Genomic DNA, 24,677 nt, shown 5'->3' on the forward strand with positions numbered 1-24,677 from the left:
GTTCATCTCTGTAGGTCTTGCACAACGTTAAGGGCCCTGCAAGCAGCCTTGGTGGCTCTCACATTGGCATGACGCAAAGCTTACAAAACTTTCCAAGCTTCTGATGCAGTATGAAAACTCTTTCAAATACCCTTGTTGACATAATATTTTGGGGACTACTTCTTCACAATGCTTCTTTGAAAAACAGATCAAAAACGGTGTAAGAACAAGTATATTGTAACTCAGCTAGTGAAATCAGCAGAAATCCCATGTAGCAAGGAAGCCTTTTTTCTGGCCTTTGACATTTAACAATGGTATCATCTGCCACCTTGCTACCTTTAGTTACAACCTTATCCATGTTTTCAAGAATGAAAGGAAATCTCCCTTCTGCACTGTGAAAAATTAAATGCCCTGTTTGTATCCATTTCTATAGTTAGTTCCCAAGTAGTAAAGCACAAATTAATCTGATAGAGCCATAACTCTGACATAACTGATCCTTAGTTTGCTCCATTAATACATATGTTAGATTTATGACTCATCTTTTGGCTGTGGGATAAATAAAGGCTCCCTGATTGGCTAAGAATTGAACACAATGGGCCTTGGACAGGCTGAGCCCTTGAGCTATACATATGTAATTTGGTGGACAGTATATGACACCTCCAATGTCCTGGGTATGGGTGAGACATTTGAGTAAAAGAGTAGCATTTTCCTAGAGTCTCAAATCTAGAAAAAAGTTGCCTGAGTAAATGAAGTAACAGAATGGAGGTAGAGAGTAGAAATTTTCCCACCCTTCCCCCTCCTACCCCTGGCCCAAACTTCTACTCACAACCGCATGTACTGAGTGCCTAAAAGAAAAAGAATGATTCATGAAACCAAAAGTTGAGGCATGAATATGTGAAGACCTGGAACCTACCCTTTAAGGAAACTGAGAGTACAAAACATATCAGGAAGGAGAGGTGATGGTCAAATGAAAGTCTCCATTGCCTATCACTACACTGCCTACCACTGACTAAACAAAACAGATGCTCAATAAATGTTCAATAAATATGAAAAATCCTTCTCTTCTTTTCCTCTCGCCCTCTCTCCTTTTACTCTTCCACTTTTTCTCTGTAGTTCTGGATGAGGAAAGCAGACAGACGATATCAGTTAAGAACTTTACGTCACCTTTCTTCGTGGGAGATAATGACTCAGAGGATTTTAACCAGATGAGTCCAAGACACCGTAAGAATTTTTCTCTTCCTCTTCTCTTATTCTAGCCTTCATAAGTGTCAGCTGGTTCCCTGAAGATAAGTATGTGTAAAAAAAAGTGTGACATGTATATGCAGTAGAGTATATTTTCCCATAAAGGATAATATTAAGTCAAATAAAAATAAATATATCCTGAAACTATAATTTTAAGTGAACTAAATCAGACACAAATGTATGGTTTCTCTCATATGAGAAACCCAGTATGTAAATAAATAGCAACATAAATGTTAGAGAATAGGAAAAGGGAGATAGACCTTTTGCAAAAAGGAAGGAGACCACGAAATGTGGGAGAGGGGAGGATGGGTGATGAAAAGGGATGAAAAAAGAACTAAGATATGTTACATACATACCAGCTCCCATGAGGAATGTAGTCATTATGTACTGAAATCATATAGTAATTAAAAAGAAAAGAATGTGCTTTCTTATGCATCTTCCTTCAGCCACAATCTTATCCTACTAGACAGTCTTCCTTTTTTTTCCAAAAAATTTCACACTGTAAGATCTCACACCAGTGTCCAAAGTACTGACCCCTGGGGCCGGGGAGATGGCTCAGTGGAATAAGTGCTTCCCTGGCAAGCGCAAGGGCCTGAGTTCAATCCCCAGTTCTGAAAAAAAAAAAAAAAAAGTAGTGACCCCAGTATGCACTTTTAGAAAGCCTTCCTAATGAAACCCATTTTGAAACAGTTTTCACTGCCAAAACCAATCAGCCTAGCCTCACTATGCTCTTAGCCAAGCGTGGAAGACCGCACATTGCCCTCACCCAGACCCAAGTGGGATAGTGCTTACTTGCAAGTAGTTGGGCTGCATAGAGGAGACTTCCCTAAATTTGGCTTTCAGTTTAATTAGTGACTGTGGATCAGGATGTGTACGTATCTTCAGGTGCCTAAGTACGGACTAACGTTTTCAATGGCTATGGTTGTGCTCAGCTAGACAAGCTGTGATGCCGTGGATCTAAAATGTGAAATAATGTCTCAGCTGAAGCTTGCATAAATCAAGAGGAAAGCTCCTTCCCAGAATTGTCTATAAAGCAGGTTACTCATTAACCATAACCTAAATCTGGCTGTTCCTGTCCCTCCCACAAGAATGTCTTTCCAGCCATGCCCATGTCTAGCACATCCAGCCGCACTTCCCTCACCATTTTCCTCAATGAGTAAATACCAAGGTTCTGGCATTTATTGAGGAACCTCATGGCCTTTTATTCCTCAAGAACAACTTATCATCCAGATCCCCAAGGCAGCCCTATTTTCTCTCTCACTTTTTCTTCCTATTGTGTCCTGTAACTCTGGGAGGAGACAGGAGTCCACAGCAGGGGTCTCTGATGGTGAACTTATTGTTCATCTAAGAGGATCTTGTTCAGAATGAGAACCCTGAGTGTTATTTAAGAGAAGTTCAATTGAGTTAGATCCATCCCCTACAGAGTAAATGGAATCAAGTACAAGTGATAGGCAAGGCATTTTGTATATATGTAATACCAAGGTAATGTCCTTTGTGTCTAGGTTCTCGTTGTGCCACTTTGTCTTCTATATCTTCTCTCAAAAGTGAAGACCTAGACAACCTTAACTTGGAACATTTATATTTTACACCTGAAATGATGTAAGTATCTAACCCAATTATCTTTTTAGTAGTTCATATTAATTATAAAGATTAATTAGTATCGTTTTTGCCAAACCATACATGCATATAACATTATTAGATCACTTTCATCCCATTACCCCACTTGCACCCTCCCTGCTCCCTCTACCTCCCTTTTTCTCACTGGATCTTCTTTGGCTTCTTCCTCCCTTTGATTGAGAACACAATCTCAAGCTATCCCACGGAAAACTGTGACTCTACTCAATAGTTGTTTGACCTATATAGTGACTTAACCAATGTAAGCCTTGGTTTCCTCACATGTAATGAAGAAAATTACAGAATTTTCCACATGAGTTTATATATGAAAAATTCTCTTTTTCCATAATTTTATGGAGAAACAAATAGCAATGAGACAGTTTCAAACCAAATTGGTAGGACAGTTTCAATAATTAACACATTGCATACATTCTTCCTAGTAGTTAATTGCTGTACAAGATGCAGACATGATATCTTATTTACAAACACTTGCACTGAGCAGTTTGGAATCCATAGTCAAATGCTACATGTATTAGCAGTTACTATGATTATTATGCACAATTAATAAATGTTGGCTATTTTTTATTTTAGAAGATTGTGACTCCACTGTTATATTTAACCATAAGTGCTTAAAGATATTCAAAATCATTTTCTCTAACTGATATTAAGAAAATCAGTTTGGAATTTATTTAGAGAAACACTAATTTCTGGGCTGTAGTTGGGGAAAACAACACTTACAGGAATTATTTACGGTCATTTTAGTAATAAATGAAAAAGTTATCTATGATTAAATAGTGAAACTGTACCCATTTTCAGTGTCTCAAAAGAAAGGCACAACTAGCAACTATTAATGGTTTCTTAAATAATTGAAGAAAACAATTTTTATTCCTATCTTTAACTCCCCCCAACTCTGTTCTATGTTACCACTGTCTTAATTTTAAGTCTGACTTTTTGTAGATAAACTTAATGTGCTTTCATCAGTAGTGCATTGACAGGTTTTTAACAACCAGCATTTTGAAAATAATTTATTCCTAGAGTAAGTTCTCCAATCATGACCTGTTTCAAGCTACTGATACAACGTCACTGAATGCATACTTGGGAACAGATATACCTAATCAATTTACAGGAGCTGGTAAAAAATCACACTATCCATTTTGATGCTGACACCCTTGATGGATGCAGGAGATTTGAAAGATTGCTTAGCTTTTTTTAATATAAATATCTGTACTCTTATCTATATTTTCCTCTACATGTGTGCTTACTCTGTCTTTTAATGTGAAAATACTACAAAGGAATTAGACACACTGAGAGGAATACTAAAGACTTAATTCTCAGGATACATTTGTATCTGCCGTATCCAAAAATGTTGTCATGGGAATAAGTTGATAATTCTATTTCTTTCTCTCATACATGGAAAAAAATATATGCCACTGATATACAAGGTCTTCAGCTCATATCTTGAATTTTGCTTCTTTACTGTGAATCTCAGTCCCACTGAAGCACCCCAACTGGCTAGGTGTCTTCTCTTACAATTAATGTGCTAGTTGTTAACACAGTATGTGCATCTGAAGAACACTATGGGGGCTAGGAAGATAGCTCAGTAGTCTAAGCACCTGCCTGGCAAGGAAAAGGACCCAGACTTAATCCCCGGCACTGCATGATGTGCCAACCCTAGAACCCTAGGCACGTCATGACAGCCACCAAGATTGGGTGTGGTGGCACATACCTGTAATCCCAGAGCTGGGGAGGCTGAGACGGGAAGATCACCATGATCTAAACTGCATAGAGAGACCCTGTACCAAATAATCAAACGATTTTTAAAAAGAACACTGTGGTTGGTTTTCCATTATGCATTAAATTCTGAAGCCAAATCACAGCAGCATTTCTTTCCTCCATCAGCATTTGCTCTCTTCTTTGACTGATTTCAGACACTTCAAAGAAAAGTGCGTCATGAACAACTACTTTGGAATTGGATTGGATGCAAAAATTTCTCTCGAGTTCAACACCAGAAGAGAAGAACACCCTGATCAATATAAGTAAGAAAAAGGATCTCCCCTCCCTACATGTATATGTATGATCACAATGCACACACAGGTTTCTATATTTCTTCTCTCTCAAGGAATACAAAGAAAAAGATCCCTTGGGAGCAAAATGCACTGGGTCCAAGACTAGCCTAGGTGGACAGCTTGCCCCATTGTTGGGGTGCTCTGTGACAACTATACTGACTTCCTGAACTTGGAACTCTTTTCATAATCTATGCCTGTGACAAATATAGCTCCATGTGTTACTCTCATTGAAAATAGACTACTTTGACTCAATTCAGCAAAATGTCTACCTTCATTCTGACTGCAAGAGCTTAACTGAGGCCTAATAATGGTTCTAGATCTGTTTTTGCTCATCATGGCTACAAAGTATCAAAGACTGTCATATTGGTTCTTGGTACTCCTCACCTGGTTCCTCTTGGCCCACTGATTTTTCTCCACCTTGTAGTGGTCCACTTACAACCTTCTGGTACTTTTATACTATAGACATTCTCCCATGGAAGCCTCAGAGTTTAAATAAAAAGTACATTGCCCCCATCTCTTCCATGCCACTGCCACTAAAATTTCTTTCTTGGAGGAAGCCTGATATGAGCAGAAAGAGATTTATCAAATAAGATTCTACAAATTGTTTCTCCCCAGTCTGTTGCTTGTTCTTACATTTTATGGTGCTTTCTTTTGAAGTGAAAATTTCTAAATCTTAGTAAGGCTCAAATGATTAATTGTCTTTCTTTATGGATCATGATTTTTATGCCATGTCTAAGAAATATTTGCCTAATTTGAAGTTTTGAAACTTTGCTCTTAAGTTTTCTTTTACAACTGTATGGTGATTGTGAACTAATAGCCTAAATTAATCTTTTTGCATAAAAATATCTTAACTATGCTGGCACCATATTTTAAGAAAGCAATTCTTTCTTCAATGAATTTGTTAGCATCTTTATTGAAAATCAGTTGACCATAAATGTAAGAGTTTATTTCTGGAATCTTCTATTCCATTGATTTATTTATCTATTTTATGCAAGTAACACACTGTCTTGATAACCACAGTTTTCTAATAAGTTTTGAAAATGAGAGATAAAAGTCTTCCACTTTTTCTTTCTTTTTTTCAGAATTGTTTTGATTATTCTAGGTACTTTTACACTTTCACATAATTAAATTGCTGTTTTGACCGATGAAGAAACTAAAGTACACAGAAAACTTTTGGCTTTGAACAGACTCCAACTAATCGTGTGCTAGCCTCTTTCTATTTTAACTCATTCTCTATGATGGTTCACTTCTATGGCTCTGTTTGAAAAGTGCATTGTAAAAAATAGCTGGTCTTGGCTGGGGAGATAGCGGTCTAAGCGCCTGCCTGGCAAGCACAAGGACCCGGATTCAATCCCCAGTACCACATGCCATGCTGTACCAGCCACCAAAACTGGGCATGGTGGTGCACGCCTGTAATCCTAGCACTGGGGAGGCTGAGACAGGAGAATCACTACTAGTCTGAACTATGTAGAGAGACCTTATATCAAACAAACAAACACATTTTTTTAAATACCTGTTCTTTCTAGTGGTTTTTATCTCCTTACCTATTTTCTTTTGATCACAAATAAGACAGTAGGACCTTATCCTTCCATCTCTAACCCCCAAGTCTCTTGATATCCTTGCCTGTCTCCTATTTTCTTCAGCAATTCCCCTTCTGCATCTCCTTACTAAACTGAACTCTATTCTATAACACTGAATTAAGTATTTAATGTAAGGCTATAATGTTTGAAAAAAGCCATCCACTGAGTTGGAACATTCACATAATCAAAAAATTGTAGTCTAGGGGACAGGTGCTTTATATGATTTAGCTGATTCTAAGCAGCTAAAATCATGTACTCCTGGAATGGCACTGCCAGGAGCACTGGTGTGCATCTGCTAACTATGCTAAGTTTTTGTTTGTTTGTTTGTTTGTTTGTTTGTTGTTTTTATGACGGAACCAGGGATTGAACTCAGGCACTCACGCTTGCCAGGGAAGCGCTTATACTACTGAGCCATCTCCCTGGCCCCCGCTAACAGTTTTTTTAGCATATTTTTTATTTTTTTAAGACTACAAAATAGTGACAGAAAAAAAACATTAGAAACAATACAAAATTTCACATACAGCAACCATTGTTGAATTCTTATTACTTTGTTTCATGAAATTTTGTATGAGCATATTTTCAAAGATAGCCTGTTTCTTCCAAGTTAGGACAAATATTAATAGCAAGGAGAATAAATTTTACCAATAATAGGACACTGAGACTTCAAAGGGTTCCATGAACCTATTTCTGCAAGTGTTGGCATTAGAATACTAGTCACACTGTCCCAGAAGCCTCTTGGAGTCCATTGACTGTCTAACATGGCTCTTTATCTTAAGAAAGCATTTAAGGCACTTGAAAAATAAGCTGGTCTCCCTCCCTGTCTTTCTCCATCGATCTGTCTTTATATTATTCACTTTCTAACTTTCACTTTCTACCTTTATCGCTCTTCAGTAGCCGCTTGAAGAACAAGATATGGTATGGCCTTCTGGGAAGCAAGGAACTTTTGCAACGCTCTTACAGGAAACTGGAAGAAAGAGTACACCTGGAGGTCAGTAGAAAAGGGAGTTGTTCTTCCTAGGCATGGGCACAGGAAATATTATGTCCTTGGAAATCAACTTTCCCCAATAGCCCTGATTCTTCCAGAGCTTTAACTTTGTGATCCTTGCTCACAGCTCATGGGAGGAAGGCATTAAGAGGAGCTTCTACTTTATAGATAAGAAAATGATAGTGTGACGGGAAGATAGAGGCCCCCATCTCTGTGAATGTCACTTCACATTGGTATCTGAAAAACCACCCAACAAGACCCTTTTCTTTCAGTGTGATGGAGAAGCCATCTCCTTACCAAACCTACAAGGCATTGTCGTGCTCAACATTACCAGCTATGCTGGAGGTGTCAACTTCTGGGGAAGCAACACAGAGGCCGCAGTGAGTATGAACAAGGGACAGGGTGGAAACAGGCATGAGCCTACTAAGGTCTCAAAAAAGAGTTGGGCTACCTTGAGTAAAAAGTAAACAGTGGTAGAAGAGACAGGATTGGAACCTTTATTAGCTGAAGGCTTATTTTTTAATTTAATTAAATTTGTTATTACAATTTAGGCATACAGAAAATCACATTCATTTTTTAAATATTTTATTTTATTTTATTTTGAAGAGTAAAAACAAGCAAAAACAATTAGAAAAGACAAAAACAAGGTAACATACAACAGTTCATACATTATAGATTTTCAAAACAGGAATAGCTAATTAACAATGGTTGATCTATTATATATTTTTATTGACAAATCTGTTGCTCAGATTAACAGATTTAGTTATGCAAGATTAGGGAAACAATGGGATATTGGTGCTTATTTTCAAGAAATCTTCAATTTTTACTTGTCTCTTCTGTTTTAATTTATTTTAAAGAGAGTATAGTAATTGGTAACACATTAGAAAAGGTACACATTTAGAAGACCAAGATGAGAGGTATTCAATTCTGGGTTTTGTATTACACATTGCTGTCTTCAATGTAGTTGGTCAAATCGCAGATATCAGCATACAGAGTAGTCAAGGTGAAAATTCTAAATATTAACTGCTATTTTCAAAAAAAACCAATGGAGGGCCGGCTGGATAGCTCAGCGAGTTAAAGCACCTGAAAGCAGGCATAGGGACCGGGGTTCAATCCCTGGGCCTGCCATGTCAGCCCCGCCCCTACAGTGTGCTGAGCTGGCAATTGAGACTGGGCATGGTGGCACACACCTGTAATCCCAGCTCTTGGGAGGCTGTAAATAGGCAGATCACTACAAGTCCGATCTAGTAGTGAGACCCTGAACACCCTGTAGACCCTTCCCTAAAATACAGGAAAAAAAAAAACTGATGGAAATTATGAGTCCATTCATCTCAGCCATAATAATCACATTTATTGTAGAGAATTTGTACTTGTACATTATGTAACTTGATTTTTTCCACTCTCCTACCCTCCCTTCATCCCCTCTTTCCTTCCCCATTCACAAAGGTCTGTTTTCATTTTATCCTTCCTTATTTATTTTTTCTTTCCCTTTCTTTCTTCCTACATCCTGCAGTCTAGTTCCTTTTACTTTTTGAACTGTTTCTTCATATTCCACAATATCTATTGTACATTTTGGTTCAAATTTACTCTATCAGTTTCTCACACCAGAGAGATAATGCAATATTGACAAGTTTATCCAATGTATTTCACTTATGATTATGGTCCCATCCATTTATCTATAAATATCTCAATTTTATCCTTCATTATGGCTAAGTATTACACCATTACATAAAAAAACACATCTTTGTTATTCATTCCTCTGTGAATGAATATTTGGGTTGTTCCCAAGACTTAGGCATTATAATCTATGCCAATGTAAACATGATTGTGCATATATTTCTGTGGTATGATGCTTTTAATTCTTCCAGGAAGATACACAGAAGGGTAATAGCTGGGTCAATTTGGACCTCTAATCCTAATTTTTGAAGAATCTCCACACTGATTTCCACAGTGGTTGCACCAGCCTCCACTCCCACCAACAGTAAAGAAGGGCACCTTTTCCCCCACAGCACCACTAGCAACTGTTATTAGTTGTCTTCTTGATAACAGTAATTCACTATGGAAGAAGATGGAATCTCAGCATTGTTTTAATTTGCATTTCTCAAATGACCAGTCATATTGAATTTTTTGGTGCATTTATTTGTCATTTTTACTTCTTCTGAAAATATCTATGCCTGGAAAGCACAAGGGCCTGAATTCAATCCCTGGTTCCACCAAAAAAAAAAATGGGGGGAACAGCCCACTTGGGACCCCTCCTGTCCCTCTCTTCGAAAGGAGCTTTCTTTCCCTCAGTAAATATATTCTGCTCTTTAAAAAAAACGAAAAGTGTCTATTCATCTTGAAAGTCCATTTTTGGATTGGGGCTTTGAATTTGGAGGATCTGATTTTTACCAATTCTTTGATGTTCTAGATATTAGTCATTTGTCTGAAGGACAACTAGTAAATTTTTTTCCCACTCTGTGGGTTGTCTTTTTATGCTGTTGGTGATTTCATTTGGTATGCAAAAGATTTTTAATAAGATGAGATCCCAGTTGTTTATCTTTGTGATAATTCCTGTATGTTCAGGGTCTTGTTCATGAAAGCTTTGCCTACACCTATGCCTTCAAGAGTTCTACCTATTCTATCTTTCATCAAATTTAGTATTTCTGTTTTAATATTTAGATCTTTAATCCATTTCAATTTAGTTTAGTGCACGATGATAGACAAGGGTCTAGTTTTGGTCTTTGGCATGTGTAAAGTCAGTTGTTCCAGAACCATTTATTAAAGAGGATTTCTTTCTTCCAGTAAACATATTTGTCATCTTTGTCAAGGATAACGTGGCTGAGTGTGTTTAGAGTTACTTCTGTTTCTTTTAATCTGTTCCATTGATCCTCAAATCTGTTTTTGTTTGTTTGTTTTGTTTTGTTTTTTGTCAGTACCATTTTTTTACAATGGCTTTGTAGTATAATTTCAAATCAGAAATTGTGACACCTCTGCCTTACCTTTGTTGCCAAGAATAGTTTTTGCTAGTCTAGATCTCTTCTGGTTCCGAATGAATTTTAAGAATGTTTTCTCTAGTTCTGTGGGTTATGCTAATAGTATTTTTACTAGTATTGCATTATATCTGCATGGTAATTTTGAGGGTATAGTCATTTTCACTCTGTTGGATTTTCCTACCAAGAATAAAGGATATCTTTCCATTTTCAGATATCTTCTTGATGTATTTTTTTCAGATTACTGTAGTTTTCAATGCAGAGATTGTTTACATTTTTTGTTAGATTAATTCCTAAATATTTCATTTGGCGGGGAGCTGTTATGAAAGGTGTTGTTTCCCTAATTTCTCTCTCAGTGCATTTGTTGTTTGTGTACAGGACTGCTATTCATTTTGGGTGTTGAATTCTATCCACCTATGCTACTGAATTTTGTTATTAAATCTAGAAATTTTTGGTGGAGTTTTTGAGGTTTCTATGCAGAGTACCATGCAAATAATGATAATTTAACACTCTCCTTTCCTGTTGTTATTCCTTTTTTCTTGTCTAATTGCTCTGGTTAATGTTTCTAGAATTATGCTAAATATAAGTTAATGCTGAGGCAGGAGGATTGCTGTAAGTTCAAGGCCTGGCTGAACTACATAGGAAGACCCTGCCTGAAAATAATTTTAAGTGGTGACAGTGGACATCTTTGTCTTGTTCTTAATTTTAGAATTAAATATTTCAGCTTTTGTCCACTTAGTATGATATTGACTGTTGATTTGTCATAGATGGCTTTTATCATATTGAGATGACCTTTTATTCCAATTTTCTATAGAGATTTCATGAATAGGTGTTGGATTTTGTAAAATGTTTTTTCTGTCTATTCAGATGCATCTACTAAGAGCCAATTTCCAGCCCAGAACCCAAGAATTAACCAAAAAGTTTAAGTCAACTCTGACTTAAACTTAGGTGTCACCTGGCATGGAATTCTGCATTTTTCAGGCCTGAAAGATTCTAGAAAAATTAACAAGACCATATTCTTTATTCTAAGGTGGCCTGTCAATAATTTCTCCTGGGAAACTGACCAAGAACTCTTTCGAGTTCACCCAAATAAGCTAGGAGGTCAATAACACTGGCCTTGTGGATTTATGATGTTGAACTGAACAGAGAATAAACTGACTATAAGCTGTGATATGAAAAGTGGCTAAAAGTTGTGATCTGTGTCCTTTCCCCAGATTGGCTTCTTGATTTCATGTGTTTCTGTTTTTTCTATTCTGTTTTCCTTCTCTGTTTCCCCACTCACAAACTAAAAAATTGTCATCAGATATCTTCAAAGAACACTTATTATAGACAAAGAATGGTTTCATGATAATGGGAATTATGACATAGTTCTTCCTTCTTAGGAATATGAGGCTCCCGCAATAGATGATGGAAAATTGGAAGTAGTGGCAATCTTTGGCTCTGTACAGATGGCTATGTCCCGTATCATCAATTTACATCATCATCGCATTGCCCAGGTAGGCAGGGGTTGGGTGGGTGCCAATAAGAGGCTGAGTTCTGTGGCTGCAAACAAGCATATGAGGTAGCCCCAAGAATTAACTGGTTGTAAGAGTTCCAAAGTTGAGGAAGCAAATTATTTGATGGACAGCAAGGTGCAAACTGAGCTTGGAGACAGAGGTGGCAGAGACCGAAGGAGTAAAAAGTTCATAGGAAATACATGTTTCTGCCTGGAATGATCATATTCACATATTTGCCAGTACTGCTTCCACATACATTCAGTTCATAACTATGAGATTATTAGCTTGATCTATATTGGTTGCTTCATTTTTCCCCTATTCCTTCTTGTCTTCTCTGGCAGTGCCATGAATTGATGATAACCATTGATGGTGAAGAAGGTATCCCTGTGCAGGTAGATGGGGAGGCCTGGATTCAGAGGCCAGGGATTATCAAGATTAGATACAAAAATGCTGCCCAGATGCTGATGAGAGACCGGGTAAGAGGAGAAAGGTCCACCATGGGCTCCTATACTACCTTATTCATAACTATCACATGAGTACTGAATATTTCAAGTCAAATAGAATTCCTCAAAGAGAAACCTTCATGCCCTTTACATCAGAGTAACCTCTGTGCTATTTATAAATGTACCAGGCCTACTGATCAGAATGAGGAGGAGTGGTTCCCAAAAGCCTACATTAGTAAACACGTTCCTTAAGACATTGAAGTATAAATTGACACTTGCAAACCCCTGTCCAAGACAGCAACACAAAGCACTGTCTCTCATGGTTTTGGACAAGGTTATGGTCCACTCCACTGCATATACAGATGAAGGTTTCAGGTGCTAATAGAGAAATATTCTTTCAACAACATATTCTGCTTTGAAAGTTGCCTTTAAGTTTATTTAAGGTTCTGTTAAATGCTGAACTCACAAACATCACCCACTTTAGCTCAACCATTTAAAGCTACAAAGGATCCATTATTGATCAGCTGTTCAGTATTTGGAGATTGTCTTCTACTATGACCTGTGAACAGTCCATAGAAACAGCAATGTGGAGGGAAAGGGATGTCCAATTTACAAAATGCCTAATTTATCCTGGGTACTTTACATGTATTGATTCACATAGGTCCACCAACAATTCTATGGATTAAATAAACATATTTGCAGTTTCATAGGCTTAATAGCTTGCTAACAGTCACAAGACTAGCAAATCACAAAAGCATGATTTACAATTAAATTAGATATATCTGCGGGCTGGGGGGGATGGCTCAGTGGAATAAGCTAGTTATAAACCCCACCACAGCATACTAAGTTGGGAAAAGAAGGGAACATTGAAAGTGCTCTATTTTATTGACCATGATGATCTCATATAAGAGCTTCTGGACCAAAAAAAAATATCTCTCCAGTTAAAGACTCCTACAACCCAGCATATTGATGACAACAAAAGTTAAAAGTGTCTAATAAAGAATAAACATTGAATAAATGGACAGTTCTGTGTAGAGATGTTTGTATGGAAGAATAGAAAGGGGATCTCATTCCCATTTACCTGCTATACCCACTAATTACCCACAAATGTCAGATTCACAATCAGATCTATCATGTACCTTCTTAGCTATTTTTCTCATTAGGCTCTGACACTATGTTCATCTCTAGGACTTTGAAAACTCAATGAAAATGTGGGAGTGCAAGCATAATAAAATTCAAGCTATGTCTCAACCCCAGATGGATTCCCAGGAATCTCAAGATAGCCTCTCTGATGAGGAGTATGACCAGATACAGCACTTAGCTGAACTTGCAGAAAACCTCATTAGCAAGTAAGTGAACTGGCCTAGGTAAAAGTGTGGGAAACACAACAAGAGATAGAAAGAAACAGCCAATTTAGGTTTATTGACTACTGTATAATCTGACCTCAGAAAAGAATCTCATATAGGACTCTAAAACTTGACTAAGGGCTTTGACAACCCAAGCAGAAAATATTCTTGAGCTTTGCAGTAAGACAGCATGGACATTTCCCACAAGGCCCAGAGATAAGTTTTGATTTTCTGATCTGGTTTCAGAACCAATGGAACTAAGAATGTTATCCTTGCCCTTAAATATCAAAATGGCCTTGGAATTCCTAGAGTCATCTACTCCACTCTATTTTAGCTTCCAACCCTAGTCAAGTTTCCAGTATCTCAACTGAAGTAAAACAAGTTTCCAGTATCTCAACTGAAGTAAAACCTAGAGAAGAGCAGAAACATTTACTGATGTCAGGGCTACCGAGAGAAGAGAAGAACTAACAAGAGAAAATAAAGAATCCAAATCCAGTGCCTAAGACCTTAATTTCTTTTTTTCCATAATTTTAATGAGAAACAAATAGCAATGAGACAGTTTCAAATCAAATTGGTAGGACAGTTTCAATAATTAACACATTGCATACATTCCTCCTAGTGGTTAATTGCTGTACAAGATGCAGACATGATATTTACAAACACTATTTACAACCATTTTGAATACACAGATACAAAATGGACATTCATCTGTATCCCCTTTTTTGTTTAGTTTTGTTATTTGAATATTATAGGTGTGTTAACTCAGCAAAATATTCTAAAAGAATCCAGTAGTCCATAATAGTATTGGGTCTTCTGCTTCACTGGCAATGTCAGAAATTGTTGACCTGAGTCCCCTACAGCTCAGCATAACACCACGGCTTTACTTCTTATACTTCATTTTTATACTTTTCTGCTGGATGGTTAACACCAAGATAAAGCAAGACCTATGCAACAACAGTTGTAGCTTTTGGGTCTGATAAGGTAAGACTTTCATTTCTGTACTCACCCCAATTCCTCAGTACATAAGATCAGTTCAATCCCTAGTTCCAAAAAAAAAAAAAACAGTGACTTTTTCAGCCACAGAGGAAAGTGATCAACAATGTAGAGTGTGCCTAACAAGAGTCACCTGAGGAGAAAACATTCTCTCAGGCTTTCACAGAGAGCAAATTGGTCGATCAATGGCTATGACTCATCCACATGGCTGACACTGACAAAGGATCTACAAACTATGGCACAGGGTTTCAGGCTAAATCCTGAGTGGATTTGACTGACCTTGTCACATACAAAAGTTACATTTCTTGTTATATAGGTCTTGCTTTATCTTGGTCTTAACCATCCAGCAGAAAAGTATAAACATAAGGTATAAAAAGTAAAGCCATATTAATATGCTGAGCTGTGAAAGGCTCAAGTCAACAAATTCTGACATTGCCAGTCCTACAGATAACCCACTACTATTATGGACTACTGGACTACATTGGATTAGTTTGCTGAGTTCATGCACCTACAATATTTGAATGGCAATGAAATACCCATCTCTGACAAAACTAAACAAAAAAGGGGATATTAATGGACCATTTTGTAGTGGAAAAAATATATATATACAAAATAGCATAGATATACAGCTGCTTTCTCTTAGTTCAATGAGAAGAATGATTTGTACTAATATTGTTTAGACAAGCTATCATGTCTGCATCTTATATTATGAATAACTACTAGGAAGACAACAGTATGCAATGTATTCATTATTGTAACTGTCCTACTAACCTGTTCTGAAACTATCTCATTGCTACCTCTTTCTCAATAAAATTATTTTAAAAAAATAAAAAAGAATCTCAGAGCTCCCAGGTCACCTATCTGTTCTTGTTTTATTACAGACTTAATGACCTCAGCAAGATGCACCAGCACATGTCTCTCCTCACGGATTCTGTAAATGTTAGTGTTGACATCCTGAACAATATATTTTATGGCCAAGACAGTGACAACGCAGCAGGTGCAGCTTCCTGTATTCCCACTGAGGTAAGGGAGGAGGGGCAGATGAGGGACAGGAGCAAACCTAGAAAGAAAAGGGAATATACATGAAGGAGGGGGTAGAATAAGTTAGATAAAGAAACTGAAAAGGGGCTATGGCAGGAAATTTAAGGAGTAGGTGGAAATGCAGGTACTTCCTGACTAGTTGTATGACCAAGGTAGCTACTTGGGAAATCCCACAGCAGATTTCTCCAGCCAGATAACCAGCCCTCTTTCCTAATTACTATATGCCATACCAGACTCAGAAAAGAAACAGCAGTGGATGGAGAGAAACTTGGCCTTGGACTCTTCTGATCCCAGGTGGTTTCTTGCATAACTTGAGAAAGTGATACTCACCATTGGAATGAGAGCACCAAGTCTCTCTGATTTCCTTTTTTGAGGGAAAAGTTCATCTCAGATACTTACATGTACCATCTTATGACTTTGCCCACTGTCAGAAGATTTAAGCTGTGCTTTTTTTACAAAGTAATTTTAGAGAGCTTACCTGGCATACATGAAACGCAGAATTCCATCCTCATCATACACATACACACACACACACACACACACACACACACACACCTTTAGTCTTTAGTGCTGGGCAAAAATATAAGGATTTGCTAAAATATGGGTTAGCTGTTTTAGGCCAGATAGTTGGAGAAGGCCTGGGATCCAAAGTTTTTAAAAGACAGAGAGTTGGACCACACTCTACTTGCTGTAGAAAAGATGTTTTAGCCTTGGGACAAGGATTGGCCTCAAATTTACCCTCTGGTTTTCTTATTTTCTTATACCCACTGTATCCAATGAATGATGCCAAAAACTAAGTTTTTCCATGGTACTTTGTAGTTTATACCAATACAGCTATACAGTTGACAACCAACATCAGCTCTTATTGATTGGTGCCTATATTGTACTAGATGTGCTATATTTTGAATATTAATTTTGCACCTACAACTACAGTCTAATAGCCTGCTCTTACTTCCAATGGAGAAGCCAGCTGCATGACTACTAACCAACTCCTCTGTCTTTGTCCTTTTCCTTCCTTTATTGTCCTTCCTTCTCTCAGACTCTAAGCAGAAATGATGCAGTAGATGTTACATTTAGTCTTAAAAGGCTCTATGATGACACCAAAGCTTTCCTGGATGCAAACTTGGTGAGTGCAGGGGACCAAAGTATGGGAGGGCAAAGCATACTATCTTAAGATGGTCAGTGTGTACTTGGTTCCAGGGTACTGCAGACATGGGGTCATTTTGAGCAGGTCCTTAAATGGCAGTGTCTGCTTTGTCATTCAGGGTTGTCATTGATTGTATTATTCCATGGGTTATGCTAATCCACATATGTTAATTCTTTGAAAGAAATCCTTCCTCTGTGTTTTCAAATGTCTTCTGGATCCCAACCAAGCCAATGAATGGTAGGATCTTCTCATCGTACATGATATAGGTGTAGTACAAAACAGTAACCTATTCTGAGCTGATCAATATCTCTCAAGTTTCTACAAACTTCTTTCTCCATATAGAAAAGCAATATGAACTAGTAAGAAAATTTAGTATACTTTTGATTCAGATTCCAGATCTGCTACTTACTAGTTGTATTACTGCCCTAAAGCTGCCATAACAATGTGCCAGGAACTAGGTGTCTTAAAACAAAAAGTACTGAGGCCGGGGAGATGGCTCAGTGGAATAAGCGATTCCCTGGCAAGCGCAAGGGTCTGAGTTCAATCCCCAGTTCCACAAAAAGAAAGAAAGAAAGAAAGAAAGAAAGAAAGAAAGAAAGAAAGAAAGAAAGAAAGAAAGAAAGAAAGAAAGAAAGAAAAAATGAAAAGTACTCACTGCACTACAGTTCTGAAATCTGGAAGTACAAAATGAAGATGCTAGTAGGGCTGCACTTCCAAAACCTTCCTTGCTTCTTCCTGGCTGCTAGTGGTTTTCTGGAAAACTGGTGTTTTTTGGTTTGTGGATGTGTCACTCTAATCTCTGTCTCTGTCTTCACATAGCATTCTCCCTGTGTACCTTTGTCTTTATAAGGTCACCTTAAGGACATTAGTCATATTGGATTGAGTCTAGCCTTATTAGGTGTCATCACAACATAACAATTAATTATGTCTGCAATGACTTGAATTTCAAATAAGGTTATATTCCATGGTATTGGGAACTAGAACCTCAAAATGTCTGTGAGGATGGGGCACAATTCAACACATAACACTAGCTATGTGAAATGACTTCACTTCTTTGGATCTTAGTTTCCATCTGTAAAACAGAAATTGTAATCTCAATCTCTCCAGGTGTTATTGTAGCATAAGCATCTGGTTCCACGGCAGTGACTTGACAGATGGTAATTATTAGTGCTAGGAAAAATGGACTAAAGCTCTACTTTTAGGCCCCAAAACTAGTTGCATGTTTACCAGAATGCAAAGCCCATGGGCACACTTGATGTGTGCACTCTGAGGAGGCAACAGATCATGATCACCCCACTCTGAGTTCTAAGTCTCTGAGGCAGGTGCTATGCTTGTCTCTCACCTAATTAAGGTTTCTTTGAAGAAGGGCCTCTTGGATGAAACTATAAGAAATATCCACTTCCCCTTTTCACTTGCATATCTAATTGGCCCAACTGCACAAGAGGCAGAGTACCTAAGGCACTCAGGCCAGGCTATCCCGGCATCTGAGCCCCAAGCTAGCAGCAGAGTTTTCTATATATAAATAGTATTCAATGTTCTTGTCAGGTTGGGCAGCAGGAAATATGAGAGTTTAGCTTCCCACGTCTACTTAGGCTTTCTTGAGGCTCAGGTCCTTAAAATTGGTCTCTCCTGGCCAACAACCTAATCTAAGCATACCTTACTATAGGGTAGGAGCCTCCAGAAGGCTCTCATCCCTGAGGACCTGGTGAAGACCCCCATTCACATACACATGCACATATCTAAATGAGGCTATAAGGCAGGCAGCAGTAACTAAGAATGACCATCTATCTCTGGGAAGGTTGTCATAGAGGTAGGAGGGCGGTAAGGCTTTTTCCCACTATTTCAAGGACTGTTACTGTTCCCCTTGAAGAAAGGGCAATAAAGATCTTGGTGTTCGCTCTTGCCAGTGAGCTTTCTTTTCCTGTAACAAGTTCCTAAGATAATCAACTTACAAAGAGAAAAGGGCTAGGTGTGTTGGCAAATGCCTGTAATCCCAGCACTTGGGAGGCTGAAGCAGGAAGATTGCTGCAAGTTGCAAAATAGTCTGGTCTACAAATTAAGTTCAAAATAAGCTTGAACTGCACAGTGAAACCCTATCTCAAAAAGACAAAAAGAAAAAAGGAAGTTGTTTATTTCTTTATTAGAGATTTCAACCATAATTTGTTGGTTCTATAACTTTAGCCTGTGATGAGGTAGCACATCATATTAGAAAGAATATGGTGGGGTAAAGCTGATAACTTCATGGCCAGGATTGAAAAAGAGTGCAAGAAGACAGGCTGGCATCCCACTATCCTCTTTAAGGGTGGGATCCAATGACAAAAATACCTCCCATTAAATCTCATCTCCTAAAGGTTTTACCAACTCCCAATAGTGTCATACTAGAAACTAAGCCTTTAACACATGGGTCTTTAGGAGGCCAACATAGTTAGAATTTAGATTTTTGATAAATTGAATCCCACCAATAATTCTTACTTCCCTTATTTGGCATACATTTACTTTCTGTCTCTGGATGACTCTGATTAGTTGTAAAGCAAGCAAGTTACTTGTCATCCCTGCCTTGTTTTTTCTTCATGTCCCATCCTGACTGGGCATAACCTCCCATCCCATCTCCTGAACATTCACTTGCCATCCAATTGTGATAGTTGATAAAGTTCTACCTATGGCTAGAACAGCAAGACACAGAAAGAAGCCAGAATGCCACACTGAAAATAGAGTGCATAACTGGGAGGAAAGATGAGGCCAGTTTAGGTGGGCTATAAACTTGTCGAGGCTGCATATATCAGTGTGTTTCTGTGTCCCCAGCTTATTAACTACTGGAACATGAATGATCTCACCTGTATTGCTGATCTATAATTTGGTTCATTGGTGATGATCTCAGAAGGATTTAGGGTTACTAGACAGCATTTAAGTTTGGTTTCCTAAACCTGAGGTACAAGCCAGGCTCATTATTTTATTACTAAGAGCAAATATCTAGGGGCTACAGCACGACCTGGGGAAGCAGACCCTCTACTAGGAAGGGAAAATTTGAGCCAGTCTCTCTAACCCTGTCTCTTTGCTTCACAAAATAGCTTTTAAATTACAGTAAGTGCACAATAAAAATTCCTCCCAGCATCTGGCTGCCCCTCATGTGACCACCCCACGTGTCCTTTTCTGCAATAATGTTGTGTAAAGATAGGTTATTGAGTTAAACAGATCTGGCTTCTGCTTAACCTTGCAATGCTGACACTAAATTTCTAAGTCTGCTTTCTCACATATGAAATGAGAGCATTACCTTCTAAAGTATTTTAAGGTTATTGGTAATGGGGAATCAAATTATGTGTTCAAAATGCCTGGCATATACTATGTGCACAAATCTCAGGAGCTGTTATTTAGGGGGACACTAGGATAGCTCCATAAACCTTGTCCTGGATCCTAAGCTATAGGGTACAAAATCTCAGTGTTAAATGATAGTGGACAGAATGCCTTTGTTTACCACACAACAAGTGCAACCACAATCAGTCAGTTTCCTGGCTCCCCCTCTTAAGAAAGAAGAGTTTTCTGTAGCTAGACCTTGATTTCAAGAAACTAAAAAGGCTAATGATAGGCCAAAGGGAATACAGGGTGTCCCTCTATGGTGTCTTGGCCACTAGAAGAAACTAGGAGTAGGGGAGTAGGCAAGAGCCTAGGAATGCAAGATTCATGGCATTAGGATATTTATTGTTTTTCCTGTCTACCAGTTGAGAGATGCTGAGGATGAAGCCACACTACAAACTGCTCTGGAGGCCATGAATAAGGAGTTTGAAAAGCTCTCAGAGATCACCTGGATGAATTCAGTCATTTTTCCAGAGGTACATAACTTGGGCAGACAAATTAAGGGGCAATGAGAATGACTCTTTGGACCTTGCCTTCCAGCATGGTGATGTGGTGACTGAGGGAGTTCAGCAGCAGCTTTCCACCTTGGCTTTAAGGAGTTTCCTCTTCCTCATCTCAGTGGACAGAATTTGGTAGAGAACATGAAAAATGATGTTATCATGGAAAAATAACTTGAATGAAGACCCACTTTGTAGCAAGAGATGATCAAAAAAGAAAGAAAGATTGGGATTTGTCCATGTTGTTTCTCTGACTTCAAATTGCCCCCTCTCTGCACAGTAGCTGTTGAACTTCTCCAGGACATACCAGCATGACCATACAAATTGTTTACAACCAAAATGTGTTCTAAATGCTTGGTTCCCAGGCCATACTGGTAGATGAGTTCCAAATACCACCTTTTCCCACTGTTTGCTATCTCTTCCCCTTTGGGAAGGTAGTAGGCTCTTCCAGGGTTACCTCTTAGCAGGCATGTGGTTTAAAAGAAAACTGAGCCACATGCATGTGGCTTAAAAGAAAATTGAGCATGGCAGCAGCGACAAAAACTCAGCTAGAAGGAAGCTGTTATTTTCTAAACAACTGTGTGTACTTTCCAAAGATTGAAAAATACTCCCCATCTCATAAATCAAATGAATCAAAGATGTCCACTTATGACTAGGTAAATTATACTATTTATTGTGGTCAGGTGTGGTGGCACATGCCTGTAATCCCAGCACTCAAGAGGCTGAAGCAGGGGCCAGGGAGATGGCTCAGTGGAATAAGCATTTCCCTGGCAAGAGCAAGGGCCTGAGTTCAATCCCAGCTTCCTCAATAAATATGAGTTCAAGCCAAGCCTGAACTGCATAGCAAAAACCTGTCTCAAAAAGACAAAAGAAAATTATACTATTTATGGCCTGGCATGGTTTTTCTTAAAATTTTCCTACCATAGAATCAGATATTTCATCCTATGGGGATCCCTTTTCTCATACACAGTCATTATATCCATGTTCTAGTTCAATTTACCAGTTATATGCATTTAAGCAAAGCACATTTAGACAAGTACAGCAACCAGGCTACCATTTCAAAGGAAAAGCCATGTACAAATTTAGGTCTTAAGAAATTTAATAACTTTCTCATGTGCCTTTGCTGATGTCTCGAGCACTCTCTAAAACCTTTTCTGCTTGAAAACACTGATACTGCCTCTGAGGAAAGGAAACATACTCTCAGATAGCAAAGGGTGTAAAATACTGTTGCACCCTATTCCATCATTAACCAGTTCATCTATCTTTCATCAAACTCCTGAAATAGGCACATGGATTTGATATTGAGTGAAATGAGATCAACACAGTCCAGACCCTTAAATCCCATTTTATATGTTAATCTGTTTGGCCTGTGACATAATCTCTTTACTGAATTCTAGTATTTCCATAGAAATGAAGATATAAAGGACAGAGTAGATCAAAAGAAAGCCAGGGGGATGTTTCTTATTCACTTGACACAAGTATTGCTCACAGAAGATTTTGATCCACTTTGCTGGGGGAAATAGGATAGACTCAATTATTAAATTTTCCAAGGTTTTCGCTGAGAAGGTCCTGTGCCCTTTCTTAAGGTTGCTCCTGAAAAATAATTCTGCAGGTTGATGTATGTAGCCAGTAGGATTACTAGAGGAGATAGGGTAAATGGGACAAATAATAATAATGATGATACTGATAATAATACCAATAATAGTAGGGCAGATTAATCCCCCAAAGATGGTAATCTGAAAGCTGTTTGGAATGTTTGGCTGGATTTTACAACAACGAAGTTAACCTCAGAACTATGTCTTACAAAGACAAGTAGTAAAGTCAGAAAACTGTAGCAGGAGCAAGAGACTGGGAGGTTGGGCCAGAATTATAGAACCTGCATTACCTGGACAGAAAAGAACCCAAATTCATAATACTGAGCTTTGTTTAGAAAATCATCTTTGCATTCTGAATAGGGAAGAAAATGGCCTGGGAAGGAAGAATCTTGCCTAAAGGTACTTGGGTAAGGGGGTTCGTCAGTGCTCATCAGTTATATGTCTAAAGAAAAAGGTGTCTTCTTTTTCTAATTCATGCAAAGGTGCCATATGACCTAGCAGTAGACATAACAAGCCTACATTGCCAATCCCTAGCCACATGACCTCAGGTGAAATATTTAACCTCTCTAAGCTTCTGCTTCTTCTTTTTTAATATAATGACAATAATAATCACTTTGCCAGGTTGTTTTCAGTCCCATATGAATATTTACTGAAGTATCTAGCAAGACCTGGCATACAATATTCTCTTGGTAAAGCTAAATTCCTTTCCTAGGATATATGACTAATGAGTAGAAGTATCTCATACCAACTAGAGAATAGATCTACCTGCTTTATGTATTCATTGCTTGTCCATCACCTTGCCAGGTCTCTAGAAATTGCTTATGAATGTTAGGTAAGTAATATTTGATCTTCCTCTTGCTATTGTTTCTCAGGAAAAATCTCCAGATGCTGACACTAGAAGCCTCGGGTTGAAGTTTAAGTTCAGCAAACTGGGAAAAAAGAAAGTACAGAAAGAAGAAAAAGCTAAATCAGGCCAAAGATTCCGTCGTTTTATTGGTGAGTCTCTTCCATAAGCATAGGGGTCATGAAGACTTCCCAAGAAAACTACCTCCCAGGAAACCAAAGTATCCACTAGAACAACATTAGAAACATTCACAGACATGATGGTAGTGGAAAAGCCAGCAGAGAGACAACCTTGGATAATTCCAAACAGTGTCTTGGACAAAATGTGAATTAGAATGTAATATGGTCACTGGTAAGGGGAGAATATGAGAAAAAACACTGCTGTGTGGCTTCTGTGATATGGGCAGCTGAAAAGAAAAGTGCAATCAGACAGCTATTTTACTGCTTGGCCCATTTCTAAGAGTCAAGAACACTTCCTGTGACTTACATGAGCACTTTTACATGTATCTATCATAGTAAATCTATAGAAACATAAAATTATTGTATATTTCATTGTTTAAGTTTTGCTTCCATTCAATTCTTCTTCAAAATTAGTCCTAAGAATTATTTATATGTTAGTAGGATTCAAAAGGCGGTTCTCTTAAGAGTTGTCAGATATGCCAAATCAGAGGTTTGTGATTTGTACATTTGGGGCTGAGACAACTTGCAAGCTTAAGAGATGTAGCAGTAAAGGTCACAGGAAAACAGGGTTATAGGATAGTATTTTGCTGTGTTTCTCAAGAGTCAAGAGTTTCTACAGATGTCAAGAGAGAATCCCTTGGACCAACCTATATGTTCTCAGGCAAAGTCCAACTGTTTTGATTCCCTAAGAATCTTTCAGTTAAGAGACAGTAGTTTTAAAGAATATTTCTGAACACTCTGATGGAGTCAAAAGCAGTTTCATAGTATCAGGCTCTAAGAATTCACCTCTGTTTTGTTCACCTGATATCAGCTAGTTTACTCTTATGGTTCAGAGATGGTTCATACAATATGAACAAACCAGGCTGTCTCCTATCAGATGCTTTTTCTCTTTGAGATTTAAGCATCTGGCAAAGTATTAACCTTATTTCTGTATGTGTTTTTTCTCTAAAGGTAATTTGTGGCATCGAAGAACTCGTGAAGGTGAAGCAAAAAATGATAATCTTCCAACACCGTCAATATCTCAACTGTAACCCTTGAAATCTGGAAGAAGTCATGTTTTACAATCAACTATAAACTCTCAAAACCCTAATAGAGGCTGGAGTACACTATTTCAGAACAACCATGAGCACCACCAAGAAAGACCCTCCAAATTTGTATGCTAGTATATTTTTCCTGAAAATAATCAGGTCTCCTTAGAGGTTTACCTGTTCTCATTGGCCAAAGATTCTTGCACCAAGTTGTCTTGTTCAGTTCTCCTTCTCTTAGTGCATCTTGAGTAACTACAGTATCTATTGGGATAAGCTCTT

At 38.1% G+C, this 24,677-nt stretch overlaps 1 protein-coding gene across 1 annotated transcript in view; it reads left to right on the forward strand.

Annotated features, from left to right (window-relative positions):
* Dgkk (diacylglycerol kinase kappa) overlaps positions 1–24,401 on the forward strand; it is a 164,710-nt gene extending 140,309 nt beyond the window's left edge. Inside the window, exons 16-28 of the mRNA XM_004646290.1 lie at positions 1,093–1,200; positions 2,724–2,820; positions 4,764–4,871; positions 7,373–7,469; positions 7,739–7,846; positions 11,821–11,934; positions 12,276–12,410; positions 13,566–13,726; positions 15,598–15,739; positions 16,797–16,883; positions 20,621–20,731; positions 23,220–23,343; positions 24,322–24,401. Coding sequence (XP_004646347.1) covers positions 1,093–1,200; positions 2,724–2,820; positions 4,764–4,871; positions 7,373–7,469; positions 7,739–7,846; positions 11,821–11,934; positions 12,276–12,410; positions 13,566–13,726; positions 15,598–15,739; positions 16,797–16,883; positions 20,621–20,731; positions 23,220–23,343; positions 24,322–24,401 — 1,472 coding nt within the window. The remainder of the gene's footprint in view (positions 1–1,092; positions 1,201–2,723; positions 2,821–4,763; positions 4,872–7,372; positions 7,470–7,738; positions 7,847–11,820; positions 11,935–12,275; positions 12,411–13,565; positions 13,727–15,597; positions 15,740–16,796; positions 16,884–20,620; positions 20,732–23,219; positions 23,344–24,321) is intronic.
* The last annotated feature ends 276 nt before the right edge of the window (positions 24,402–24,677 follow it).

Source organism: Octodon degus, unplaced genomic scaffold (genome assembly GCF_000260255.1).
Source record: "Octodon degus isolate 3935 unplaced genomic scaffold, OctDeg1.0 scaffold00263, whole genome shotgun sequence".
NCBI classification, from domain to species: Eukaryota; Metazoa; Chordata; class Mammalia; order Rodentia; family Octodontidae; genus Octodon; species Octodon degus.